The sequence below is a fragment of the Tripterygium wilfordii genome, chromosome 7 (assembly GCF_013401445.1).
Source record: "Tripterygium wilfordii isolate XIE 37 chromosome 7, ASM1340144v1, whole genome shotgun sequence".
Classification (NCBI taxonomy): domain Eukaryota; kingdom Viridiplantae; phylum Streptophyta; class Magnoliopsida; order Celastrales; family Celastraceae; genus Tripterygium; species Tripterygium wilfordii.
The window spans coordinates 2,540,689-2,566,316 of NC_052238.1; the positions used below are offsets into that span (position 1 = coordinate 2,540,689).

The 25,628-nt window shown below is 36.0% G+C and overlaps 2 protein-coding genes and 3 long non-coding RNA genes across 25 annotated transcripts; 2 read left to right on the forward strand and 3 right to left on the reverse strand.

Annotated features, from left to right (window-relative positions):
• Positions 1 to 204: 204 nt before the first annotated feature.
• On the reverse strand, positions 205 to 8,632 carry LOC120001549. Of its 7 annotated transcripts, none has more exons than XR_005468925.1 (7): positions 8,292 to 8,632; positions 7,948 to 8,041; positions 7,603 to 7,742; positions 7,227 to 7,313; positions 6,922 to 7,057; positions 6,538 to 6,648; positions 205 to 475 (listed from the first exon to the last, which is right to left on the reverse strand). It is a non-coding gene; the product is annotated as an uncharacterized LOC120001549 (long non-coding RNA). The 7 variants fall into 7 exon arrangements; XR_005468923.1 differs by having other exon boundaries at positions 7,603 to 7,639; positions 8,292 to 8,615; XR_005468926.1 differs by lacking the exon at positions 7,948 to 8,041 and having other exon boundaries at positions 8,292 to 8,620.
• On the reverse strand, positions 2,471 to 3,421 carry LOC120001551. Its single transcript, XR_005468929.1, has 3 exons — positions 3,127 to 3,421; positions 2,784 to 2,877; positions 2,471 to 2,579 (listed from the first exon to the last, which is right to left on the reverse strand). It is a non-coding gene; the product is annotated as an uncharacterized LOC120001551 (long non-coding RNA).
• A 1,724-nt stretch (positions 8,633 to 10,356) lies between the features above and the next one.
• On the reverse strand, positions 10,357 to 15,550 carry LOC120001548. 12 transcript variants are annotated; one of them, XR_005468919.1, is made up of 7 exons: positions 15,535 to 15,550; positions 13,043 to 13,136; positions 12,697 to 12,733; positions 12,322 to 12,408; positions 12,017 to 12,152; positions 11,632 to 11,742; positions 10,357 to 10,721 (listed from the first exon to the last, which is right to left on the reverse strand). It is a non-coding gene; the product is annotated as an uncharacterized LOC120001548 (long non-coding RNA). The 12 variants fall into 12 exon arrangements; XR_005468918.1 differs by having other exon boundaries at positions 12,697 to 12,836; positions 15,535 to 15,548; XR_005468917.1 differs by lacking the exon at positions 15,535 to 15,550 and adding an exon at positions 13,388 to 13,717 and having other exon boundaries at positions 12,697 to 12,836.
• Positions 15,551 to 16,146: 596 nt separating this feature from the next.
• LOC120001499 (histone deacetylase 9-like) lies at positions 16,147 to 21,167 on the forward strand. 3 transcript variants are annotated; one of them, XM_038849860.1, is made up of 14 exons: positions 16,147 to 16,389; positions 16,762 to 16,874; positions 17,017 to 17,134; positions 17,558 to 17,632; positions 17,709 to 17,928; positions 18,146 to 18,209; positions 18,347 to 18,439; positions 18,538 to 18,646; positions 18,788 to 18,837; positions 18,915 to 19,005; positions 19,772 to 19,842; positions 20,453 to 20,551; positions 20,777 to 20,843; positions 20,978 to 21,167. In XM_038849860.1, the coding sequence occupies exons 1-14, from the start codon at positions 16,353 to 16,355 to the stop codon at positions 21,061 to 21,063; spliced, it is 1,293 nt and encodes a 430-aa protein (XP_038705788.1). In that variant the 5' UTR covers positions 16,147 to 16,352; the 3' UTR covers positions 21,064 to 21,167. The 3 variants fall into 3 exon arrangements, with proteins under 3 accessions (XP_038705788.1, XP_038705789.1, XP_038705790.1); XM_038849861.1 differs by lacking the exons at positions 16,147 to 16,389; positions 16,762 to 16,874 and having other exon boundaries at positions 17,081 to 17,134; positions 17,722 to 17,928; XM_038849862.1 differs by lacking the exons at positions 16,147 to 16,389; positions 16,762 to 16,874; positions 17,017 to 17,134; ... (2 more) ...; positions 18,146 to 18,209; positions 18,347 to 18,439 and having other exon boundaries at positions 18,546 to 18,659.
• A 641-nt stretch (positions 21,168 to 21,808) lies between these two features.
• On the forward strand, positions 21,809 to 25,562 carry LOC120002053 (alkaline/neutral invertase E, chloroplastic-like). Of its 2 annotated transcripts, none has more exons than XM_038850615.1 (7): positions 21,809 to 22,045; positions 22,375 to 23,098; positions 23,352 to 23,517; positions 23,632 to 23,843; positions 24,092 to 24,585; positions 24,671 to 24,719; positions 24,807 to 25,562. In XM_038850615.1, exons 2-7 carry the CDS (start codon positions 22,460 to 22,462, stop codon positions 25,122 to 25,124), a joined length of 1,878 nt encoding a protein of 625 aa, XP_038706543.1. In that variant the 5' UTR covers positions 21,809 to 22,045; positions 22,375 to 22,459; the 3' UTR covers positions 25,125 to 25,562. The 2 variants fall into 2 exon arrangements, with proteins under 2 accessions (XP_038706543.1, XP_038706544.1); XM_038850616.1 differs by having other exon boundaries at positions 21,809 to 21,997.
• Positions 25,563 to 25,628: the final 66 nt, after the last annotated feature.

Consider the following 25,628-nt stretch of genomic DNA (forward strand, 5'->3'; position numbering starts at 1 on the left):
AACACCTGATTCAATGCCAGTTAAGCTTATTTTTTCTAATCCAAAAACATGTATAATTTGATTCCAAACATTAAAAACAACGCTACATAAAACAATTCAAGAAAAAGGATTACCATTCGCCTACCATACTCACCAATATTATAAATATTCCACCGAGAGGAAAGTGCATGTGACCAACCATTCGTATCAAAAACATTTAAGAAATTGCAAATGGCAAACAATGGAGTGAATAAAAATGGTAACAATGTAGCATATAGAATGTAAAATCCCACAAACTTGCTTTCATTGTAGCTATTTTCTCAAGAATAGAGCCAAAACCAAAAGATTGCCACACCTCATGCACCTCTGTCCCACCTGAGATAATGAGAACTAAATTCAACCCATAACTTCAGCAAAACGTTAAAAGAGAGACATCCTGCATCCTAAGGTCAGAAATTAAGCAACAACTTCAGGCCTATCTTGAACAATCCAATGCCTGTAATGAAAGGATTGCAAAATATAAATAGCTCTTGGGTTTAAATGGTGTTGAGGACACAGAAATTAAGAATAAATTGAAAAAAAAAAATCAAAAGCAATAGACTTTAAACATAAACAAACATGGCAAGCTCAAATTGCTTTACAATTATAAGCCCATGTTATAGAAAATCTCTTAGTTTACCAGTTTTTTTTCCATCTTAACATTCACAATTATAAATTTTCTTTTGGTAGTTCAACAAAAATGGGATACAAACCTCTTAGGGTGGGTGCTCCTCGACATTTATTGTTATAGATACAGATAAGAGGAAACCTCGACTTGTGAATACATCGTAAATGTAACCTATAAATGCAACCTACCTATTTTAAACATTTTTCAGCATTAGACAAAAGACAACTATACATTGCTCTATTGGATAAGCAAGAACCAAAATATTTTTCTGATAGGGATAGACTTATGCATAACCAATAGTGCAGAAAGGGTCAAGCTGTTAATGTTCAAGGGACTACGTAGGATTGCACAGAGAAAAAGAAGTGACCCCCATTGTTGGCTTATTTCTAGAGGATATGCATCTGAAAGTAGGTTGGAAAATCAAACATATGAAGTTGTAGGAACGTCCACACACCAGTGAAAATTATTGATCTTGCACCCTTATTTTACAAAACCATACCAAAATTCAAATTCATAAGATCTTAATATACATATTCCTTGTAAATTTCCTATTCTAGGCACTCCAATAATGCAAGGCATAATACAGGGTTATTTTTCTTTCAAAAAAAACCAACTTTGCTCCCAGGAACCCAACTTTCAAGCTATATAAAATCCATCCATAAACATACTAATAGTTAGATCCCCTGTCGTCAAAGCAGCAAAAAAAAAGACCACATTTATGTGGAGAAAGTACCTGTAAATGGTCAAATTCATGATGAAAGACACGTGCATGAAGGCCCGAAAAATTCACCGTAAATCTTGCCCATTAATTTCATTTGCATCAATCTTAACCCTTTTTGGTCTCTGCAAGTAAAAAATGAGTTAAACTCTAGATGGTGTAAAGATCACAAAAACCCAAATACAAAACTAAGATAATAAAAGAATTCATCTTCTAGTGCATTGGCTCTGTTCAATCATTAATTGGTTGTCAATAGTGGTTATAAATTATTGGGCACCACAGAACGATGAAGTTCAGAACAACCATTTAACTAACACTAATGAAGCCAATAAACATAAAATATTTCCCACCTTTTGAATGGTAAAACTTTATTAGAAAGGGCGCCAAAGAGGCGCTTACCAATTATAAATCTCTACTGGACACCAAGTCGATTACATCCAGAAGATACCCCCATTTATAACAACAGGGCCTATACCACTTCATATAGTAAAAGTCCCTCTATCACCAAACCTTCATTTTCCACTGCTGCAAAACCTAGACAGGAGTAGTATTAGCTCACTCGTTAACACAAATATAAGTCCACAAAGCAAGATAAAACTCATGTTGCACCATTAATTTATGAAGCAGGAGAACAATATAGTGTAAATGGAAAGTAATGAATGAGCCATCAGTAATTGGCTATTTGGGTAGATTGATTTTGTACCTGAATTTCAATTAGGATAATAGAGTATCAGAAGACTAAAACAGTGTTTCCAGTGCATGGAAGCTCCTCCATATCCTGATGAATCTTCTGGAACATTATAAAAGAGGAGCCAAAAAAAATTGAGTCAAAACCCATAAACAGGAAATGTTAAATCAGGAATAGATGAACATTGAGAGAGAAGGCACAAAGACCCTAAATTGTAACAAACCTCAAACAGTAATGTCATACACAGAATTTAAGCAAATAATTCATCTCAAATAGAGAAGTAAGCACTAATTCATCTGGTCAAACATCTTGTATTGTGACAACCAAAAAACTTTCCATTAAAAGTACCTTGAGGATTAGATAAAGAAAATCATCAACCGATAGCTTACCTCTATTGATCCATTACCCTGGCTTTTGTGCCTCACTGTAACAAAGTTGCAAATATGAATATTAGATCAACTATGTCATCTTGAGGTATGTTGGAGCTAAAACTTTATTCCATGCGCTAATCATGGAAGATCCCCAACCTGGCAGGACTTAATAGCTTATAAGCAGGGAATTTGTCAAAAGCATATTTAGAATAAATATGCAAATAATTCATCTCAAATAGAGAAGTAAACACTAATTCATCGTTTTTTAAAAATCCCTAAACCCCAAATTCTCTTCGTTTGGTAAAAGAATTTGAGATGATTAGCACAAAAAAGATCCAGACAAAGTAGGAAGAGTTTTACCAGCTACAGGAATTGTCTCCATCCAGTCAAGGGAGCTGGGTTTGTTGGCCGTAAAAGACGAATGAGAATATGTATACTGCTCCAAAGATTGATGCTATAGAACGGAAAGTGATTGAATGAACGAAATCGCATAAGCTTATTCAAAATCACGCTACCGGAAGCCCAAAAAATCCAATTTAATAAAGGGATCACCAACAAAATTCTTCAATACAGAGTCGTACACTCGTCATCCAACAACTCAGATCTCATGACCAAAACCACAAAGGAAAGACATTGAAAAGAAGGTTGGAGATTAGAACCTTACAAATTCCCATGAGAGATGAGAGAAATTAGAGATCAAAACCTTACAAATTCCCCTGAGCTTCCCTCAAACGTTGCACTGAGCTTCCCTCAAACATTGCAAATCAGCAACACGCAAAACACGAAACTGAGGAGCGACTTAGATTGATAAATTACCCATGATCCCTACTTTTCGTAGTACTTTTGATTCTGGGTCTCCATTTTTCGAAACAATTCGAGGAAGGAGAAGGAAGAAGCATGAACGACGTGAGCTTGCTTTTACATTTTTTTTCTTTTGCTTGTTTTTACGTTTTTCTTTTGCTTGTTTTTACTCTTTTTTTTTAATAGACTCTGGTGATGTTTTTTGAAAAAATTGTGAGTGGAGAGAAATATAGATAAAAAGGGGAAGAGTCCACATAGGCAGAAACTGAGAGTTTTAGAAATACAGGTGTCAATGTCATTGTTAGCATGAATGAACATGGTATGCCGTATGCCCTCTCTTTTTTTGAAATAGACGCGATGGGCCCGAAAGGCATGGGCTAGGAGGTTGAGTCATTCTGGTTTGTCAGCGTCTATTTGCGGACTGTGGTGCTTGGCATTGTTGTTTCTCTCTTGCGTAGTATTGCTGGTTAAACAGCAGTATTAACATATGGGGGGCATTGTTGGGCTTTTGAGAATGAGCCCCCAACTTTATTTACTGTGGCTCATCAGTATTTTTTTTTTCCGAATGTCTGTAGTTCGTTGTGTTTGAAAGGACAATGTTAGAGGTTCTCAAAATTTGACTTCACGGGAAGTCTCTTAAATCATCTGTCATGTGGAATATAAAATAATCATTGATTAAAAATATATATGTAGGAGGTGTAGTTTACTTCACTTCCAACACTTCACATTACATGAGGATTTTTTGAGGCTGCATTTTTGTGAGGATGGATCAAGCATATATCCTTATTTAAAAGCACTACTAGTGGACCTCACGCGCAATGCGCGGGTTATATATATATATTATTAATATTATTTACTTGTTTAGAGATTTTTTTGACTGTTATATTTTTCACTATTGTCATTTGCCTATGTTTTTATTTGCAGTGATATGGAAAAGTCTTATTTGATTTTCAATTTGATTTTTAATAATTATTTATAAGGACTTGAGGTGACGATTGTCTTATAACATTAAGGGGAATTTTTATCATTGAGGTTTTAGTAACATACTACAATTTTTAACCACTATTGAAACAATATTGATTCTTACCACTGTTTTACTCACCAATCTAAGTTATGTTAACCATATAATGGAATGGTTTCTTACCATTGTTTACTACCATTTATAGTTTGGTTTTGACGCGTATATTCATCGTCATACCGACGTCGCTTGTAATGAGCATTCAATGATAATGCCATTTGTTTCAAATCACATTCGGTTCGTCAACATTACAAATATTACTCTCATATAAAGTGCCCAAATGAATAGATTTGAAGGAAAGATCGAATGGTTATGACCAACACCATGACAGGCATTTGATATAGAAATGATTGATGTTTATTATCCATTTTTTGTATTTTTCATTCATAGATAATTCAAACCAAAATTACCAGATCATCTTGTAAAAAGGAGCTTGCTCTGGAAGTAAAGCTCGGTCAACATCATCATCTCCTTTACTGGCATAATGGCTCCCATAAATCCTTTATAAATATGCTCTCATATTCTCTAAAATCAACTAAAACACGTATATGGATAGAGTTAAACCCCTATCGCCTCTCCCCAACAAAGTCCCCTATGAGGATTGAGAGAGTGTCTTATATGCCACTATACACTAAAATAAGATATAAAAGATACAACCCTCTAATAAATAAAAGAAATTAGAAGATGAACTTGGAATCCAAGATGAAGCCTATCTAATCATAGGTAATGATCGTCCTCATTTTCATTGATCTTTAGGTTTCAAAGAAAATTTCACCTGAAAGCCACACAAAATCGAGAATTTTAGTCTCAATGAAACTTTAAAAGCTTGGATAATGTATCGTATTAATAAACAAAAGCTAAACTACATAATTTTTGATACATCCTACATCTCGAAGTTGGCTTCTCAGTTCTAACACCTGATTCAATGCCATAAGCTTATTTTTTCTAATCCAAAACATGTATAATTTTGATTCCAAACATTAAAACAACGCTACATAAAACAATTCAAGAAAAAGGATTACCATTCGCCTACCATACTCACCAATATTATAAATTTCCACCGAGAGGAAGTGCATGTGACCCCAACCATTCGTATCAAAACATTTAAGGAAATTAAATGCAAATGGCTAAACAATGGCGTGAATAAAATGGTAACAATGTAGCATATAACTGTAAATCCCACAAACTTGCTTCATTGTAGCTATTTTCTCAAGAATAGAGCCAACAACCATAAGATTGCCCACCTCATGCACCTCTGTCCCCCTGAGATAATGAGAACTAAATTCAACCCTAACTTTCAGCAAAACGTTTAAAAGAGAGACATCCTGCATTCCTAAGGTCAGAATTAAGCAACAACTTCAGGCCTATCTTGAACATCCAATGCCTGTAATGAAGGATGATAAATAATATATAAATAGCTCTTTGGTTGTAAATGTGTTGAGACACAGAAATTAAGAATAAATTGAAAAAAAAAATCAAAAGCAATAGACTTTAAACATAAACAAACATGGCAAGCTCAAATTGCTTTACAATTATAAGCCCATGTTATAGAAAATCTCTTAGTTTACCAGTTTTTTTCCATCTTAACATTCACAATTATAAATTTTCTTTTGGTAGTTCAACAAAAATGGGATACAAACCTCTTAGGGTGGGTGCTCCTCGACATTTATTGTTATAGATACAGATAAGAGGAAACCTCGACTTGTGAATACATCGTAAATGTAACCTATAAAATGCAACCTACCTATTTTAAACATTTTTCAGCATTAGACAAAAGACAACTATACATTGCTCTATTGGATAAGCAAGAACCAAAATATTTTTCTGATAGGGATAGACTTATGCATAACCAATAGTGCAGAAAGGGTCAAGCTGTTAATGTTCAAGGGACTACGTAGGATTGCACAGAGAAAAAGAAGTGACCCGCCATTGTTGGCTTATTTCTAGAGGATATGCATCTGAAAGTAGGTTGGAAAATCAAACATATGAAGTTGTAGGAAACGTCCACACACCAGTGAAAATTATTGATCTTGCACCCTTATTTTACAAAACCATACCAAAATTCAAATTCATAAGATCTTAATATAACATATTCCTTGTAAATTTCCTATTCTAGGCACTCCAATAATGCAAGGCATAATACAGGGGTTATTTTTCTTTCAAAAAGAAACCAACTTTGCTCCCAGGAACCCAACTTTCAAGCTATATAAAATCCATCCATAAACATACTAATAGTTAGATCCCCTGTCGTCAAAGCAGCAAAAAAAAAGACCACATTTATGTTGGAGAAAGTACCTGTAAATGGTCAAATTCATGATGAAAGACACGTGCATGAAGGCCCGAAAAATTCACCGTAAATCTTGCCCCATTAATTTCATTTGCATCAATCTTAACCCTTTTTGGTCTCTGCAAGTAAAAAATGAAGTTAAACTCTAGATTGGTGTAAAGATCACAAAACCCAAATACAAAACTAAGATAATAAAAGAATTCATCTTCTAGTGCATTGGCTCTGTTCAATCATTAATTGGTTGTCAATAGTGGTTATAAATTATTGGGCACCACAGAACGATGAAGTTCAGAACAACCATTTAACTAACACTAATGAAGCCAATAAACATAAAATATTTCCACCTTTTGAATGGTAAACTTTATTAGAAAGGGCGCCAAAGAGGCGCTTACCAATTATAAATCTTCTACTGGACACCAAGTCGATTACATCCAGAAGATACCCCCATTTATAACAACAGGGCCTATACCACTTCATATAGTAAAAGTCCCTCTATCACCAAACCTTCATTTTCCACTGCTGCAAAACCTAGACAGGAGTAGTATTAGCTCACTCGTTAACACAAATATAAGTCCACAAAGCAAGATAAAACTCATGTTGCACCATTAATTTATGAAGCAGGAGAACAATATAGTGTAAATGGAAAGTAATGAATGAGCCATCAGTAATTGGCTATTTGGGTAGATTGATTTTGTACCTGAATTTCAATTAGGATAATAGAGTATCAGAAGACTAAAACAGTGTTTCCAGTGCATGGAAGCTCCTCCATATCCTGATGAATCTTCTGGAACATTATAAAAGAGGAGCCAAAAAAAATTGAGTCAAAACCCAATAAACAGGAAATGTTAAATCAGGAATAGATGAACATTGAGAGAGAAGGCACAAAGACCCTAAATTGTAACAAACCTCAAACAGTAATGTCATACACAGAATTTAAGCAAATAATTCATCTCAAATAGAGAAGTAAGCACTAATTCATCTGGTCAAACATCTTGTATTGTGACAACCAAAAAAACTTTCCATTAAAAGTACCTTGAGGATTAGATAAAGAAAATCATCAACCGATAGCTTACCTCTATTTGATCCATTACCCTGGCTTTTTGTGCCTCACTGTAACAAAGTTGCAAATATGAATATTAGATCAACTATGTCATCTTGAGGTATGTTGGAGCTAAAACTTTATTCCATGCGCTAATCATGGAAGATCCCCAACCTGGCAGGACTTAATAGCTTATAAGCAGGGAATTTGTCAAAAGCATATTAGAATAAATATGCAAATAATTCATCTCAAATAGAGAAGTAAACACTAATTCATCGTTTTTTAAAAATCCCTAAACCCCAAATTCTCTTCGTTTGGTAAAAGAATTTTGAGATGATTAGCACAAAAAAAGATCCAGACAAAGTAGGAAGAGTTTTACCAGCTACAGGAATTGTCTCCATCCAGTCAAGGGAGCTGGGTTTGTTGGCCGTAAAAGACGAATGAGAATATGTATACTGCTCCAAAGATTGATGCTATAGAACGGAAAGTGATTGAAGTGAACGAAATCGCATAAGCTTATTCAAAATCACGCTACCGGAAGCCCAAAAAATCCAATTTAATAAAGGGATCACCAACAAAATTCTTCAATACAGAGTCGTACACTCGTCATCCAACAACTCAGATCTCATGACCAAAACCACAAAGGAAAGACATTGAAAGAAGGGTTGGAGAATTAGAACCTTACAAATTCCCATGAGAGATGAGAGAAATTAGAGATCAAACCTTACAAATTCCCCTGAGCTTCCCTCAAACGTTGCACTGAGCTTCCCTCAAACATTGCAAATCAGCAACACGCAAAACACGAAACTGAGGAGCGACTTAGATTGAGAAATTACACCATGATCCCTATTTTTCGTAATACTTTATATTCTGGGTCTCCGTTTTTCGAAACAATTCGAGGAAGGAGAAGAGGAAGAAGCATGAACGACGTGAGCTTGCTTTTACATTTTTTTTCTTTTGCTTGTTTTTACGTTTTTCTTTTGCTTGTTTTTACTCTTTTTTTTAATAGACTCTGGTGATGTTTTTTTGAAAAAATTGTGAGTGGAGAGAAATATAGATAAGAAAGGGGAAGAGTCCACATAGGCAGAAACTGAGAGTTTTAGAAATACAGGTGTCAATGTCATTTGTTAGCAATGAATGAACATGGTATGCCGTATGCCCTCTCTTTTTTTGGAAATAGACGCGATGGGCCCGAAAGGCATGGGCTAGGAGGTTGAGTCAGTTCTGGGTTTTGTCAGTGTACGTTGGCTGGCTTGGGTTTTTGTTGGGCTGGCGTCTGTTAGGTAGTCGGCTGGTAAACAGCAGTAGTAACATATGGGGGGCATTGTTGGGCTTTTGAGAATGAGCCCAACTTTATTTACTGAGCTCATCAGTATTTTTTTTCCGTAATGTCTGAGTCTGTTGGTTTGAAGGACAATGTTAGAGGTTCTCAAATTTGACTTTCAAAAGTCTCTTAAATCTATGTGGAATTAAAATAATCATTGATTAAAAATATATATGTAGGGTTTACTTCACTTCCAACACTTCACATTACATGAGGATTTTTTGAGGGTATTTTTGGAGGATATCAAGCATTATCCTTATTTAAAAGACACTAGTCGGATCCCGCGCAATGCGCGGATATATATATATATATATTATTTTACTTGTTAGATTTTTAGCTGTTATATTTTTTCAATTTATTTGCTCATGTTTTATTTGCAGTGATATGGAAAAAGTCATTATTTGAGTTTCAATTTGATTTTTAATAATTATTTATAAGACTTGAGGTGACGATTCTTATAACATTAAGGGGAATTTTATCATTGAGTTATAGTAACATACTACAATTTTAACCATATAATGAAATGATTCTTACCACTGTTTACTACCAATCTATAGTTAACCATATAATGGAATGGTTCTTACCATTGTTTACTACCAATTTATAGTTTGGTTTGACGCGTAATATTCATCGTCATTACCGACTCGCTTGTAATGAGCATTCAATGAATGCCAATTTCATTTCAAACACATTCGGTCAACATTACAAATATTACTCTCATATAAAGTGCCCAAATGAATAGATTGAAGGAAAGATCGAATGGTATGACAACACAGACATGCATTTGATATAGAAATGATGATGTTTATTATCCATTTTTTGTATTTTTCATTCATAAGAATAATTCAACCAAATTACCAGATCTTTGTAAAAAAGGAGCTTGCTCTGGAAGTAAAGCTCGGTCAACATCATCATCTCCTTTACTGGCATATGGCTCTCCATAAATCCTTTATAAATATTGCTCTCCAATATTCTCTAAAATCAACCTAAAACATTGTATATGGAAGAGTTAAACCCCTATCGCCTCTCCCAACAAAGTCCCCTATGAGGATTGAGAGAGTGTCTTATATGCCACTACCTAAAATAAGAATAAAGATAAACCCCTAATAAATAAAAGAAATTAGAAGATGAACTTGGAATCCAAGATGAAGCCTAAATCTAAGTCATAGGTAATGATCGTCATTTTCATTGATCTTTAGGTTTCAAAGAAATTTCACCTGGAAAGCCCACAAAATCGAGAATTTTAGTCTCAAATGAAACTGTAAAAAGCTTGGAAATGTATCGTATTAAATAAACAAAAGCAAAACATAATTTTTGATACATCCTAGCATCTCTGAAGTTGGACTTCTCAGTTCTAACACCTGATTCAATGCCAGTAAGCTTATTTTTTCTAATCCAAAAACATGTATAATTTGATTCCAAACATTAAAAACAACGCTACATAAAACAATTCAAGAAAAAGGATTACCATTCGCCTACCATACTCACCAATATTATAAATATTCCACCGAGAGGAAAGTGCATGTGACCAACCATTCGTATCAAAACATTTAAGAAATTGCAAATGGCAAACAATGGAGTGAATAAAAATGGTAACAATGTAGCATATAGAATGTAAAATCCCACAAACTTGCTTTCATTGTAGCTATTTTCTCAAGAATAGAGCCAAAACCAAAAGATTGCCACACCTCATGCACCTCTGTCCCACCTGAGATAATGAGAACTAAATTCAACCCATAACTTCAGCAAAACGTTAAAAGAGAGACATCCTGCATCCTAAGGTCAGAAATTAAGCAACAACTTCAGGCCTATCTTGAACAATCCAATGCCTGTAATGAAAGGATTGCAAAATATAAATAGCTCTTGGGTTTAAATGGTGTTGAGGACACAGAAATTAAGAATAAATTGAAAAAAAAAATCAAAAGCAATAGACTTTAAACATAAACAAACATGGCAAGCTCAAATTGCTTTACAATTATAAGCCCATGTTATAGAAAATCTCTTAGTTTACCAGTTTTTTTTCCATCTTAACATTCACAATTATAAATTTTCTTTTGGTAGTTCAACAAAAATGGGATACAAACCTCTTAGGGTGGGTGCTCCTCGACATTTATTGTTATAGATACAGATAAGAGGAAACCTCGACTTGTGAATACATCGTAAATGTAACCTATAAAATGCAACCTACCTATTTTAAACATTTTTCAGCATTAGACAAAAGACAACTATACATTGCTCTATTGGATAAGCAAGAACCAAAATATTTTTCTGATAGGGATAGACTTATGCATAACCAATAGTGCAGAAAGGGTCAAGCTGTTAATGTTCAAGGGACTACGTAGGATTGCACAGAGAAAAAGAAGTGACCCGCCATTGTTGGCTTATTTCTAGAGGATATGCATCTGAAAGTAGGTTGGAAAATCAAACATATGAAGTTGTAGGAAACGTCCACACACCAGTGAAAATTATTGATCTTGCACCCTTATTTTACAAAACCATACCAAAATTCAAATTCATAAGATCTTAATATAACATATTCCTTGTAAATTTCCTATTCTAGGCACTCCAATAATGCAAGGCATAATACAGGGGTTATTTTTCTTTCAAAAAGAAACCAACTTTGCTCCCAGGAACCCAACTTTCAAGCTATATAAAATCCATCCATAAACATACTAATAGTTAGATCCCCTGTCGTCAAAGCAGCAAAAAAAAAGACCACATTTATGTTGGAGAAAGTACCTGTAAATGGTCAAATTCATGATGAAAGACACGTGCATGAAGGCCCGAAAAATTCACCGTAAATCTTGCCCCATTAATTTCATTTGCATCAATCTTAACCCTTTTTGGTCTCTGCAAGTAAAAAATGAGTTAAACTCTAGATTGGTGTAAAGATCACAAAAACCCAAATACAAAACTAAGATAATAAAAGAATTCATCTTCTAGTGCATTGGCTCTGTTCAATCATTAATTGGTTGTCAATAGTGGTTATAAATTATTGGGCACCACAGAACGATGAAGTTCAGAACAACCATTTAACTAACACTAATGAAGCCAATAAACATAAAATATTTCCCACCTTTTGAATGGTAAACTTTATTAGAAAGGGCGCCAAAGAGGCGCTTACCAATTATAAATCTTCTACTGGACACCAAGTCGATTACATCCAGAAGATACCCCCATTTATAACAACAGGGCCTATACCACTTCATATAGTAAAAGTCCCTCTATCACCAAACCTTCATTTTCCACTGCTGCAAAACCTAGACAGGAGTAGTATTAGCTCACTCGTTAACACAAATATAAGTCCACAAAGCAAGATAAAACTCATGTTGCACCATTAATTTATGAAGCAGGAGAACAATATAGTGTAAATGGAAAGTAATGAATGAGCCATCAGTAATTGGCTATTTGGGTAGATTGATTTTGTACCTGAATTTCAATTAGGATAATAGAGTATCAGAAGACTAAAACAGTGTTTCCAGTGCATGGAAGCTCCTCCATATCCTGATGAATCTTCTGGAACATTATAAAAGAGGAGCCAAAAAAAATTGAGTCAAAACCCATAAACAGGAAATGTTAAATCAGGAATAGATGAACATTGAGAGAGAAGGCACAAAGACCCTAAATTGTAACAAACCTCAAACAGTAATGTCATACACAGAATTTAAGCAAATAATTCATCTCAAATAGAGAAGTAAGCACTAATTCATCTGGTCAAACATCTTGTATTGTGACAACCAAAAAAACTTTCCATTAAAAGTACCTTGAGGATTAGATAAAGAAAATCATCAACCGATAGCTTACCTCTATTTGATCCATTACCCTGGCTTTTTGTGCCTCACTGTAACAAAGTTGCAAATATGAATATTAGATCAACTATGTCATCTTGAGGTATGTTGGAGCTAAAACTTTATTCCATGCGCTAATCATGGAAGATCCCCAACCTGGCAGGACTTAATAGCTTATAAGCAGGGAATTTGTCAAAAGCATATTTAGAATAAATATGCAAATAATTCATCTCAAATAGAGAAGTAAACACTAATTCATCGTTTTTTAAAAATCCCTAAACCCCAAATTCTCTTCGTTTGGTAAAAGAATTTTGAGATGATTAGCACAAAAAAAGATCCAGACAAAGTAGGAAGAGTTTTACCAGCTACAGGAATTGTCTCCATCCAGTCAAGGGAGCTGGGTTTGTTGGCCGTAAAAGACGAATGAGAATATGTATACTGCTCCAAAGATTGATGCTATAGAACGGAAAGTGATTGAAGTGAACGAAATCGCATAAGCTTATTCAAAATCACGCTACCGGAAGCCCAAAAAATCCAATTTAATAAAGGGATCACCAACAAAATTCTTCAATACAGAGTCGTACACTCGTCATCCAACAACTCAGATCTCATGACCAAAACCACAAAGGAAAGACATTGAAAAGAAGGGTTGGAGAATTAGAACCTTACAAATTCCCATGAGAGATGAGAGAAATTAGAGATCAAACCTTACAAATTCCCCTGAGCTTCCCTCAAACGTTGCACTGAGCTTCCCTCAAACATTGCAAATCAGCAACACGCAAAACACGAAACTGAGGAGCGACTTAGATTGAGAAATTACACCATGATCCCTATTTTTCGTAATACTTTATATTCTGGGTCTCCGTTTTTCGAAACAATTCGAGGAAGGAGAAGAGGAAGAAGCATGAACGACGTGAGCTTGCTTTTACATTTTTTTTCTTTTGCTTGTTTTTACGTTTTTCTTTTGCTTGTTTTTACTCTTTTTTTTAATAGACTCTGGTGATGTTTTTTTGAAAAAATTGTGAGTGGAGAGAAATATAGATAAGAAAGGGGAAGAGTCCACATAGGCAGAAACTGAGAGTTTTAGAAATACAGGTGTCAATGTCATTTGTTAGCAATGAATGAACATGGTATGCCGTATGCCCTCTCTTTTTTTGGAAATAGACGCGATGGGCCCGAAAGGCATGGGCTAGGAGGTTGAGTCAGTTCTGGGTTTTGTCAGTGTACGTTGGCTGGCTTGGGTTTTTGTTGGGCTGGCGTCTGTTAGGTAGTCGGCTGGTAAACAGCAGTAGTAACATATGGGGGGCATTGTTGGGCTTTTGAGAATGAGCCCAACTTTATTTACTGAGCTCATCAGTATTTTTTTTCCGTAATGTCTGAGTCTGTTGGTTTGAAGGACAATGTTAGAGGTTCTCAAAATTTGACTTTCAAAAGTCTCTTAAATCTATGTGGAATTAAAATAATCATTGATTAAAAATATATATGTAGGGTTTACTTCACTTCCAACACTTCACATTACATGAGGATTTTTTGAGGGTATTTTTGGAGGATATCAAGCATTATCCTTATTTAAAAGACACTAGTCGGATCCCGCGCAATGCGCGGATATATATATATATATATTATTTTACTTGTTAGATTTTTAGCTGTTATATTTTTTCAATTTATTTGCTCATGTTTTATTTGCAGTGATATGGAAAAAGTCATTATTTGAGTTTCAATTTGATTTTTAATAATTATTTATAAGACTTGAGGTGACGATTCTTATAACATTAAGGGGAATTTTATCATTGAGTTATAGTAACATACTACAATTTTAACCATATAATGAAATGATTCTTACCACTGTTTACTACCAATCTATAGTTAACCATATAATGGAATGGTTCTTACCATTGTTTACTACCAATTTATAGTTTGGTTTGACGCGTAATATTCATCGTCATTACCGACTCGCTTGTAATGAGCATTCAATGAATGCCAATTTCATTTCAAACACATTCGGTCAACATTACAAATATTACTCTCATATAAAGTGCCCAAATGAATAGATTGAAGGAAAGATCGAATGGTATGACAACACAGACATGCATTTGATATAGAAATGATGATGTTTATTATCCATTTTTTGTATTTTTCATTCATAAGAATAATTCAACCAAATTACCAGATCTTTGTAAAAAAGGAGCTTGCTCTGGAAGTAAAGCTCGGTCAACATCATCATCTCCTTTACTGGCATATGGCTCTCCATAAATCCTTTATAAATATTGCTCTCCAATATTCTCTAAAATCAACCTAAAACATTGTATATGGAAGAGTTAAACCCCTATCGCCTCTCCCAACAAAGTCCCCTATGAGGATTGAGAGAGTGTCTTATATGCCACTACCTAAAATAAGAATAAAGATAAACCCCTAATAAATAAAAGAAATTAGAAGATGAACTTGGAATCCAAGATGAAGCCTAAATCTAAGTCATAGGTAATGATCGTCATTTTCATTGATCTTTAGGTTTCAAAGAAATTTCACCTGGAAAGCCCACAAAATCGGAAAGTGTTGGCCGTAAAAGACGAATGAGAATATGTATACTGCTCCAAAGATTGATGCTATAGAACGGAAAGTGATTGAAGTGAACGAAATCGCATAAGCTTATTCAAAATCACGCTACCGGAAGCCCAAAAAATCCAATTTAATAAAGGGATCACCAACAAAATTCTTCAATACAGAGTCGTACACTCGTCATCCAACAACTCAGATCTCATGACCAAAACCACAAAGGAAAGACATTGAAAAGAAGGGTTGGAGAATTAGAACCTTACAAATTCCCATGAGAGATGAGAGAAATTAGAGATCAAACCTTACAAATTCCCCTGAGCTTCCCTCAAACGTTGCACTGAGCTTCCCTCAAACATTGCAAATCAGCAACACGCAAAACACGAAACTGAGGAGCGACTTAGATTGAGAAATTACACCATGATCCCTATTTTTCGTAATACTTTATATTCTGGGTCTCCGTTTTTCGAAACAATTCGAGGAAGGAGAAGAGGAAGAAGCATGAACGACGTGAGCTTGCTTTTACATTTTTTTTCTTTTGCTTGTTTTTACGTTTTTCTTTTGCTTGTTTTTACTCTTTTTTTTAATAGACTCTGGTGATGTTTTTTTGAAAAAATTGTGAGTGGAGAGAAATATAGATAAGAAAGGGGAAGAGTCCACATAGGCAGAAACTGAGAGTTTTAGAAATACAGGTGTCAAAAAATTATTAATAGTTGTTAGAGCATCTCCTTTATATATAAGTATAGATATAGATATAGATATAGATATAGATATAGATATAGATATAGATATAGATAGATTGCTAATTCAGCTGACCTGTTTAATTGTGGATTTAGATATATGGGCTGTGGAACGACGTCGTTTAATGTACTTTATGTTTGTTTATCCTCTGGTATATTATTTGGTCTACCCCCTCTCGTGCCCTTCTAATAATCAATTGGAAAAGACTCCTGTCAAAGCCAACAACGGGAAAAAGCGAAGTCTCTCTTCAATTCTCGAGCTCAAACAATGGCGCAACCTCTATAGTCATCATCTTCTCCGTCCATCGGTTCACCAACGTTGGCGCAATCTCTATAACCATTATCTCCTCCGACCATCGATTCACCAACTTTCCGCACTAGAATGCGCTCAAAAGATAGAATTTCCTATTTCTACGACGGTACGATTCTCCTTTTCTTATATCTCATAACTTCGCAATTCATTGTTTAATATGAATCGCGTTACGGTTGTAACTGGTTATTGTTCGTCATATATGAACTGTCGGATCAGTTGGTTCATGGTAACCTAAAACCCTAGGCTTATTGCTTTGCTTCAGATAATAAAAGCAATTATAATTTTGAATCGGATAATTGCCCTCGTTGAAATTAATCAAACGGATTGGAGATATTTCCTTCTTCTTCTTCTTTTCCTTTATTTCCTTTGCAACCAAAGAGGAGGATGGAGTAGGAGTTCCTCGAAGTCCCTTCTTTTATACTCGGAGGTTTTAGTAGTGTTCATATAATACTACTTACATAATGAATGGTTGTTGCAGGGGATGTTGGTAGCGTTTACTTTGGTCCAAACCATCCCATGAAACCACACCGGCTCTGTATGACCCACCATCTGGTCCTCTCATACGAGCTCCACAAGAAGATGGAAATTTATGTCAGTTACTAAAGATTCAAAGCATCTCAGAATTTTTAACTTTTCAAATTGAATTCTTATTTCTTCTGTCCATTGATTTGTACTTCTGTGAAACGTGGATATTGATGTTAATTTATTTTTTCAATTTTTTTTTGTGATACAGCGGCCACACAAGGCATATCCAGTTGAGCTTGCCCAATTTCACTCAGCAGATTATGTTGAATTTTTACAGAGAATCACTCCAGATACTCTACATTTGTTCTCCAGTGATTTGGCTAGATGTATGCCTAGTTTTACATAGAATTTCATGCTATTTATCAGCTTTTGTTCATTAAGAATTTCTTCAAAAAAATCACCAGTCAAGTGGTCAAGCTTTGCCCCATTATGCATGAGGGTAGGGGTTTGAATCCCCATCCCCACTGAACAATATAAAGAAGAGAAGCAGATGTCTGTCTGGTGTTTTGAAAATTCAATTTGTTTTGTATTGTTATAATAGTAATTGCTCCTGGTTTTGTCATTTTTGTCTCAAATATTCTATGTTTTTTCTTTTAGTTTTATCCGAGTGTTGGATAGGAATTTACTTGATCTCCTGCATGCAAAATTTTCTGGAATATATGATATGCCGAGGAACAAGATTGTCTATGCATTTTTTGTTCTGTTTTCTTTAAGCATAAACTTTTCTGTTGCTGCTTTTCCCTCCGCAGATAATCTTGGAGAAGATTGTCCTGTCTTCGATAATTTATTTGAATTTTGCCAAATATATGCTGGTGGAACAATAGGTAAGTTAAAACATAATTTGTTAACAAACTCAGGTGACGTCTATTTGCCCTTATTTTCTTACTCATTTGCTATCAGATGCCGCGTGCAGATTGAACAATCAGCAATGTGACATTGCTATTAATTGGGCTGGTGGATTACACCATGCCAAGAAGTGTGAAGCGTCAGGCTTCTGTTACATCAATGATCTGGTTTTAGGGATCTTGGAGCTTCTCAAGTATCATGCCCGTGTTTTGTATATTGACATAGATGTGCATCATGATGATGGAGTTGAAGAAGCTTTTTATTTCACAGACAGGTATTGAATATTCTTTACCAAGCTGAATCTCAACTAGGAATTTACCGGAATCTTTTTGAATTTTGTTTTGGTCAAACTAGGTGTTTAATAATTGGGCTTTATGGGCATTTGTTATGAAAATGATATATTGAGAATTTTGCTGATGGCTTTTGCATTATGTATTTTATCGTTTCTTGCTTTTGAACACTAATTAAATAGGTGAACTTGAACATGACAGGGTGATGACTGTCAGTTTTCACAAGTACGGAGATCTATTCTTTCCTGGAACTGGTGATGTTAAGGTGATATATTGATCAGCTCCAATTTTTGTGAAGCTTGGAAGTTGGAACTATTCTTTAACTTTTTTTTTTTTTTTTTTTGTCTTTATATTTATGGTTTTCGAAGCTCGAATTGTATATTGACATACTACCTATTGAAGGATGTAGGAGAACGGGAAGGAAAGTACTATGCCGTAAATGTACCCCTCAAGGATGGGATAGATGACACGAGCTTTACCCGGCTTTTCAAGACGGTAAGTTCCAGACAAACATCACCAATTTCATGATGGCCATGCTTGAGGCTTGATGGTGTGAGAGTATTAACCATTTTCTTGCAAATGTGGACTTTTAGATTATTTCCAAGGTTGTTGAAACATATCAACCGGGTGTGATAGTTCTCCAATGTGGGGCAGATTCACTTGCTGGGGACCGCTTGGGCTGCTTCAATCTCTCTATTGATGGTGCATATCCTTTGTAACAAAACATGCTTCCCTCTTCAATTGTCTGGATACATTTGATAATTTTGATTTGTTCTTAAGCTAGTTGATGATGGATTAGGTTTGTCAAATTTTCATGGTGGCCGCTTGGAATCTTTATTGCAGGGCATGCTGAATGTGTCAAGTTTGTGAAAAAATTCAATCTGCCCTTACTGGTACGTCTTTTAGCTAATAAGATACGACTAAACGTTTTTTCTATATATATTAAGCATAAAAAGATGAGGTCCTGCAGGTTACTGGAGGTGGGGGGTATACAAAAGAGAATGTTGCTCGTTGTTGGACTGTTGAAACAGGAGTGCTTTTAGACACAGAACTTCCTAATGGTATGAAAAGGGTTTTTATTTTGTTTAAAGCAGTTGCAGTAGAATGTAGAGGAGATCTAGGGGAATCTCTTGTTTATGTGTGAAGGAACATAAATAGCATTTCTAATGCTTGTACTCTGGTTTTCTACTGCTATTAGTTATTGTGTGCATACTGGAATCCTAATTTTTAAATGGATTAGTGAGGTGGCTTTTTCGCTTATTATTGGTTTGTATTGCTATCACTGGGTAAATATTCCCTAATCGCAATGTGGATGACGTGTCTGAGTTAGAGAGCTTCTATTAAAGGTTATGTAGACAGTGGATTTATTAGGATAAAAAAGTGTAAATGAAAGCCATGGAATGCTTCTTTGTTTTATTTTTCAGGGTGACTGCTGCTTGTGAATTTTGTAACTCGCTTCTTTATGAACTTTGATTGTACTGAATAATTCTTAAGCTTGTAGATATTATTGACTTGTAAAAGATGTAGGTGAGACAAAAGAAATGAGTTCGAATTCCTAAATGAACGGGAGTTTGCTCAGATTGCTTTTGCATTTATTCTTGCTCAATACCTACATACTGTATAATGCCACGGTTGGATACATTTAGCCACCGTATACATGCCGCCGGTTTCTCTAAAATTTCTAGAGATTAGCAAAAAAAAGTTTACTTAAGGATGCGTGCAAAATACTCTGCTTTGGCTTTGCTTTTTCTGTCTAATGTACTTACACTTTTCGAAGTCTGAAACCATCTTCTCATTTAAGAAGCAATCTTTCCAACTTTCTTGCAGAAATCCCAGAGAACGAGTATATCAAATATTTTGCCCCGCACCACTCTCTGAGGATTCCGAGCGGACACATAGTATGAACTTTCCTTTCCTTGTTTTTCAACTTTTTTTTTTCCCTTTCTTTCTATTTTCACTTCCTTGGTGGGGTTCCCTCTCCCATGACTCACCCTCCCTCCCTTTTTCCTATGTCAATCTGGTGCCCTACTGTCTTATATTATTTGAATGTAATTGGTTGCATATCGACTTCTTCCTCTGGGGGACAAACGATTGGGTTCCTTATTTGGATTTTCTTCCTCCGGTGGAGGAGGTTTTATTGAGGGAATGCTGGCTTGTTCTGCTACATCGTCTGGGAGTCTGGGGGGTTGGCGTCAGGGTATAGCTGTATCCCTTTTGAGGTATTTTGCCTCCAAGGAAGGGTCTGTTATTTGTGCACCGTTTGTTTTGGCCTCTTTTGCTTTTGGTTTTCCAGCAGTTAAAGGCTTCAATGGTTAGATTCAGAGATGATCGCATTGGCCAGTATGCTGATGTTCCTTTTCTTTTTAAAGCCAACGAGAAAAGTGGAATGTAATTGGCTGGATAGATGCTTATTTTAGGACAATTAAGAGGAAGTCCAAATAGACTTGCTTTTCGTAATGAAAAGCCACAACTTTCCTAATTCAGATTTGTTCTCTTTCACCTGAGCAGGAGAATTTAAATAGCAAGTCATATCTTAGCACAATTAAAATGCAAGTGTTGGAGAATCTTCGCTACATCCAACATGCTCCTAGTGTACAGATGCAAGAGGTTAGTGACATTATATTCCTTTCAAATTTGTCTATTTTATGATGTAAGCCCCATGAAGTAGTGGTAAGGAAGAGACAGATTTTTCTTGCAACTTTGGAAAGTGTCGTTTACATGGTAGCATATATGACGTTAGTGTGGCGATAAGAAGCCACTCTTGACCTATCATTTGGTAGGTTGCTGTTGAATCTCAGCAGGTGATATTGATGATTTGTGCAATTCATGCAGGTTCCGCCTGACTTTTATATCCCTGATTTTGATGAAGATGACCAGAACCCTGACGAACGCATGGATCGTAAGTGGAAAATCCGGCTCACATTTGAGCACATGGCTTGCTTGCTTGCATATATGCTTTTATGTGTATATTTTTTTTGCCCTGGATCTGCTCCTGTCTGATGCCTCTTTCTATTACTTTGCATTCCTTTTCAGAGCACACCCAGGACAAGCTTATCCAGCGTGATGATGAATATTACGAGGGAGATAATGATAATGATCATCAAATGGACACTTCATGAACTTAAAAGGTGAACAATTTTCAATCGGAGGGTCATGTTTTGACATGAACGGAAAGATGTAGGCTCCAGATTGTTTTCAATTTTGACCTAATTTTAAAAAAAAAGGAAAAAGGAATCACTCTATAATTGATTATATATTGTTAAGACTTCTATTATTTAGTGTATAGGAGAGCGATTCAAAGTGATTCTATTGACCAAGAACACCCCATTAGAGCCGATCATAATTTGCCTTTATCGTTATGCATTTCATTTTCTCAGAAAATGTTCATTGTAAGACGGGTTTTGTTATTTTTAATTATCGAATTATTCATGTAATTTCTTTATTCCTTACTCTTTCAATGTAATATGATATCATGTATATGTTTATTTAAGCCATTTTTATATAACCGTAATTAACTTGTAGTGTCAATATATTCTTCATTCAAATCATCTTACAGGGCCTGATAAAAAAAATCATCATACAGGGTGAAACCGTAAAAATATATGAATCTTCATATAACCCCCAATTACAATAAATTTTAATTACATCTTTGTAAATTACATTAATCATGAGAAATTCTATTTGGTTATGAAGTAAAATTCCACTGATCAGTAAACACGAGTCGCTTAGATTACCTTATGTGTGTGTTGTATCTAATAGGGGATCTGGAGTTCGAGTCTCTCATCATTATTTTCTCCTGTAATTAAAAAAAAAAATCCACGGATGAGAATTGATATTTTAAATGAATGGGGGCGTGAAACGTGGCACCATCTCTCTCAGCGACTTGGGCGACTCCGATTGCAAACTATCAGTCTACTCAATCTGTGTTTATCACTAGTCCCGATAAAAAGCCTAGTGGGGCACGAAACCGCCGGAAGAGCGTAGATTATCAAAGAAAACCGAACAAGTCGAGCGGCCAGTGACACTCTGTACTTATAGCATCACCCTGGTCCGGTACGCTCAGAAACCAGAGTTATCAGAGAATGTTTTGTTGACCTCGCTGTAAGTTTTAGCTGCAGCGATCATCCTACTCAGCTTTTACTTCGTTTCCAGAATCAGATGATGAATAGAACAGAAAAGAACCTTGTTCGATTCATGTTTTCGTTTGTTTTCAGAAGTATTAAAAGCAAAGAATGACCGATTTCAGATCAAACGAATACTGTTTTTGCGGAAAGTTGTTTGGTGAAATATTTTATTATGTGGTGTACTATGTGCTCAGAGCTTCTACTGATCATGTGAAACTGAATGATTAGTCGTTGAAATTTGAATAATCACTGAATTTTGTAGACATGTGATAAGATTTGCTACTTTTGGCTGCTTCTTTGATGTAGGTTTTAGGCTGGCTTTAGAGGCATCCTCTCAGAGTCGGAGGTTTTATGTGGAAGAAATTATTGATTCCGGTCTGTTTGTAGTATTATGACTATGGCCACTTCACAAGCTGCTCTGCAAGTTCTGTCGGGGTCTTCTCCTGGTCATTCTCTGTTTGATCATTGTTTCAAGATTTTGAGCTCAGGACTTCCTGTTGAATCTGTAAATTATAGAAAGAAAAGAGGTTCAGGGTTTGCGCCGCTGCATTATAGGTTGGGAATGATTGGAAGATATCCATTTCATAGCATAAATGGCTTTTCCCGTGGAAAGGCAATAGTTAAGAGGTTGGTGCCCATGAGATGCAATTGCCAGTGGACTGAAAATATCCGCGACGAGACAGCAACCGAAGGAAGATCAGTGTCATTGCCTATAAATGGCCTGGATAATGACAAGGGAGATTTTGCATTGAATGGTAATCTAGATGCTGCCAATTCGATTTTAGGTACAGTGGAGAACAGTTGTTCAAAATCTGTTGAGGAAGAGGCATGGAATCTTTTGCGGGAGTCGATTGTTTATTATTGCAGTAATCCTATTGGGACAATTGCAGCTAATGATCCTACCAATTCTAGCACTCTGAACTATGACCATGTCTTTATTCGTGACTTCATACCATCGGGGATAGCATTCCTTTTGAAAGGAGAGTACGATATTGTTCGAAACTTCATTCTTTACACTCTTCAGCTACAGGTAGTTTAATCTCTGAGTTTCCGAATAATATTACAAACATATAGTTTCTTGATTTGGCTTGTTTATTCAGGAAAAATTCTTTTTGATTCCTTATATGACATTCCCGAACCCGACCTTTGATTTCATCCATGAACTCAAAAAATAGTTTATCCCATATAGGTTGATCTTGCTTATCAAATTACTTTGTTAGTTAGTTGCAATTTATCAATTTTTTGTTAATTGATGTTGTGATCAACTTTATTTGCATTGACAGAGCTGGGAGAAAACCATGGATTGTCACAGTCCTGGTCAAGGTCTAATGCCTGCCAGTTTCAAGGTGCGCACTGTTCCACTTGAAGGTGATGATTCTGCAACTGAAGATGTGTTAGATCCTGACTTTGGTGAAGCAGCAATTGGCCGTGTTGCTCCAGTTGATTCTGGTGAGGAAACTATTTCCAAATTTCTTCTTCTCAAAAGCTTGTCCTTCTAGTTCTAGATACTATTAAAGTTCTTATGTCAAAGAGTTGTTGTACACATTATGATCTTCCTGTCAGGATTATGGTGGATTATACTGTTACGAGCATATGGAAAATGCTCAGGAGATCTTTCAGTGCAAGAGAGAGTGGATGTACAAACTGGGATTAAAATGATTTTGCGGTTGTGCCTGACTGATGGCTTTGACATGTTTCCAACTTTATTGGTGACTGATGGTTCTTGCATGATAGACCGTCGAATGGGAATTCATGGGCATCCGCTTGAGATTCAGGTGAGTACCTCCTGTTTTTGATCTTTTCAATTTCACAATTTAAGTGAGGTAAGATTGGAAGAACATATAAGATTTGACCCCCATGCCAAGACTGAATAGCTTGATTTGGGTATCATGCTCCACATTTCTTGTCAAGATTTGTCTAGATTTGTTCTTTCTGATATCAAATCGCCTGCAGTTGTGGATTCTCCGTGTTACATGGAAGAGTCTGCAACAAAACTTTGTCATGATGTTGGTTTTCCTTTCAGGCACTTTTTTATTCAGCGTTGCTTTGTGCTCGTGAAATGTTTGCTCCTGAAGAGGGATCAGCTGACCTTCTTAGAGCTCTTAACAATCGCCTAGTGGCACTGTCATTCCACATCAGGGAATATTACTGGATCGATTTGAAAAAACTTAATGTAATATACCGTTACTCCACAGAAGAGTACTCCTATGATGCAGTTAATAAGTTCAATATTTATCCAGATCAGATTCCTCCCTGGTTGGTGGAATTTATGCCCAATAGAGGAGGCTATTTGATTGGAAACCTGCAGCCAGCCCACATGGACTTTCGTTTCTTTTCACTTGGAAACTTGTGGTCTATTGTTAGCAGTCTTGCAACACAAGATCAATCGCATGCCATTTTAGATCTTATTGAAGCAAAATGGGGAGTATTAGTGGCAGAAATGCCATTCAAAATATGTTACCCTGCTCTTGAAGGCCAGGAGTGGCGGATCATCACAGGAAGTGACCCCAAGAACACGTAATACTTCTACTTTTCTTGATTTTTGGTTTCTTATTCTTATTTCTGATTCCCTCCTCTCATATTCCTCTTTTATTTGTTGCAGTCCTTGGTCTTACCACAACGGAGGCTCGTGGCCAACTTTGCTTTGGCAGGTTAGTTCAGTATCATTGAAATTCGTAGGGGGTCTCTAGCGTTACTCTTTATGAAATTAATGTAATCGTGGAACTTTTTTCATTCAGCTCACTGTGGCGTGCATAAAAATGAATAGACCAGAACTGGCTGAAAAGGCTGTTGAGCTGACTGAGAGACGCATTTCTCGTGATAAGTGGCCTGAATATTATGACACCAAGCGGGGAAGATTCATTGGAAAACAGGCTCGGCTATTCCAGACTTGGTCAATTGCAGGATATCTGGTGGCAAAGCTCCTTCTTGCCAACCCAGGTGCAGCAAAGATACTTGTCAATGAAGAGGATTCAGAACTTGTAAACGCCTTCTCCATGATCAGTGCCAATCCAAGGAGGAAACGTGGCCTTAAAAAACAGTCCTTCATAATATAAATTTCAATTACAGGGCAGAATGGAGGATCCTGATGTAGCAAAGATCAATGAAAGAGGAGTGAGGGCTTTGTAAATGTTTTCTTATATGATCATATGAGTGTCTGCTTGTCCCCGACCCCGACCCCGACCCCGACCCCATCCACTGCAAGAGCTTTGTACACAGGTGACGTTTACCCTTTTTATCAGATCAGAGCCAAGCCAAGGAAGGAGTGTGGTCATAAGAAACGGTTCTTGGTATCAATTTCATTTACAGAGCAGAGAGGATCCAGTTGAGTTAAGATCCATGGATAAGACCTTTGTAAATTGAGTTAATAGCATCTATGTAATTTGGTTTTAGTTCTACATTCCCGAACAGTTTCAGTTGTTAGTCAAACATATGTTTTACTGGAGAACCTATCAACAATATGTTTTACTGGAGAACCTATCAACACAGATCTCCATCGCATTGCAAGCAGTCTATGGTTCTTTAGTTTTGAAAATTCCTGGAAATGTCGGCAGCGAACA

What these genes read in the sequence shown, in the direction of transcription:
- LOC120002053 (XM_038850615.1), top strand. Translation starts at nt 22,460, where the DNA reads ATGACTATGGCCACTTCACAAGCTGCTCTGCAAGTTCTGTCGGGGTCT. An exon ending in GGCATCCGCTTGAGATTCAG is followed by an intron (nt 23,844 to 24,091) that starts GTGAGTACCTCC and finishes TTTTCCTTTCAG; the next exon opens with GCACTTTTTTATTCAGCGTT. An exon ending in GGCCAACTTTGCTTTGGCAG is followed by an intron (nt 24,720 to 24,806) that starts GTTAGTTCAGTA and finishes TTTTTCATTCAG; the next exon opens with CTCACTGTGGCGTGCATAAA.
- LOC120001499 (XM_038849860.1), top strand. Translation starts at nt 16,353, where the DNA reads ATGCGCTCAAAAGATAGAATTTCCTATTTCTACGACG. An exon ending in TTACCCGGCTTTTCAAGACG is followed by an intron (nt 18,440 to 18,537) that starts GTAAGTTCCAGA and finishes GTGGACTTTTAG; the next exon opens with ATTATTTCCAAGGTTGTTGA. An exon ending in CTAGTGTACAGATGCAAGAG is followed by an intron (nt 20,552 to 20,776) that starts GTTAGTGACATT and finishes CAATTCATGCAG; the next exon opens with GTTCCGCCTGACTTTTATAT.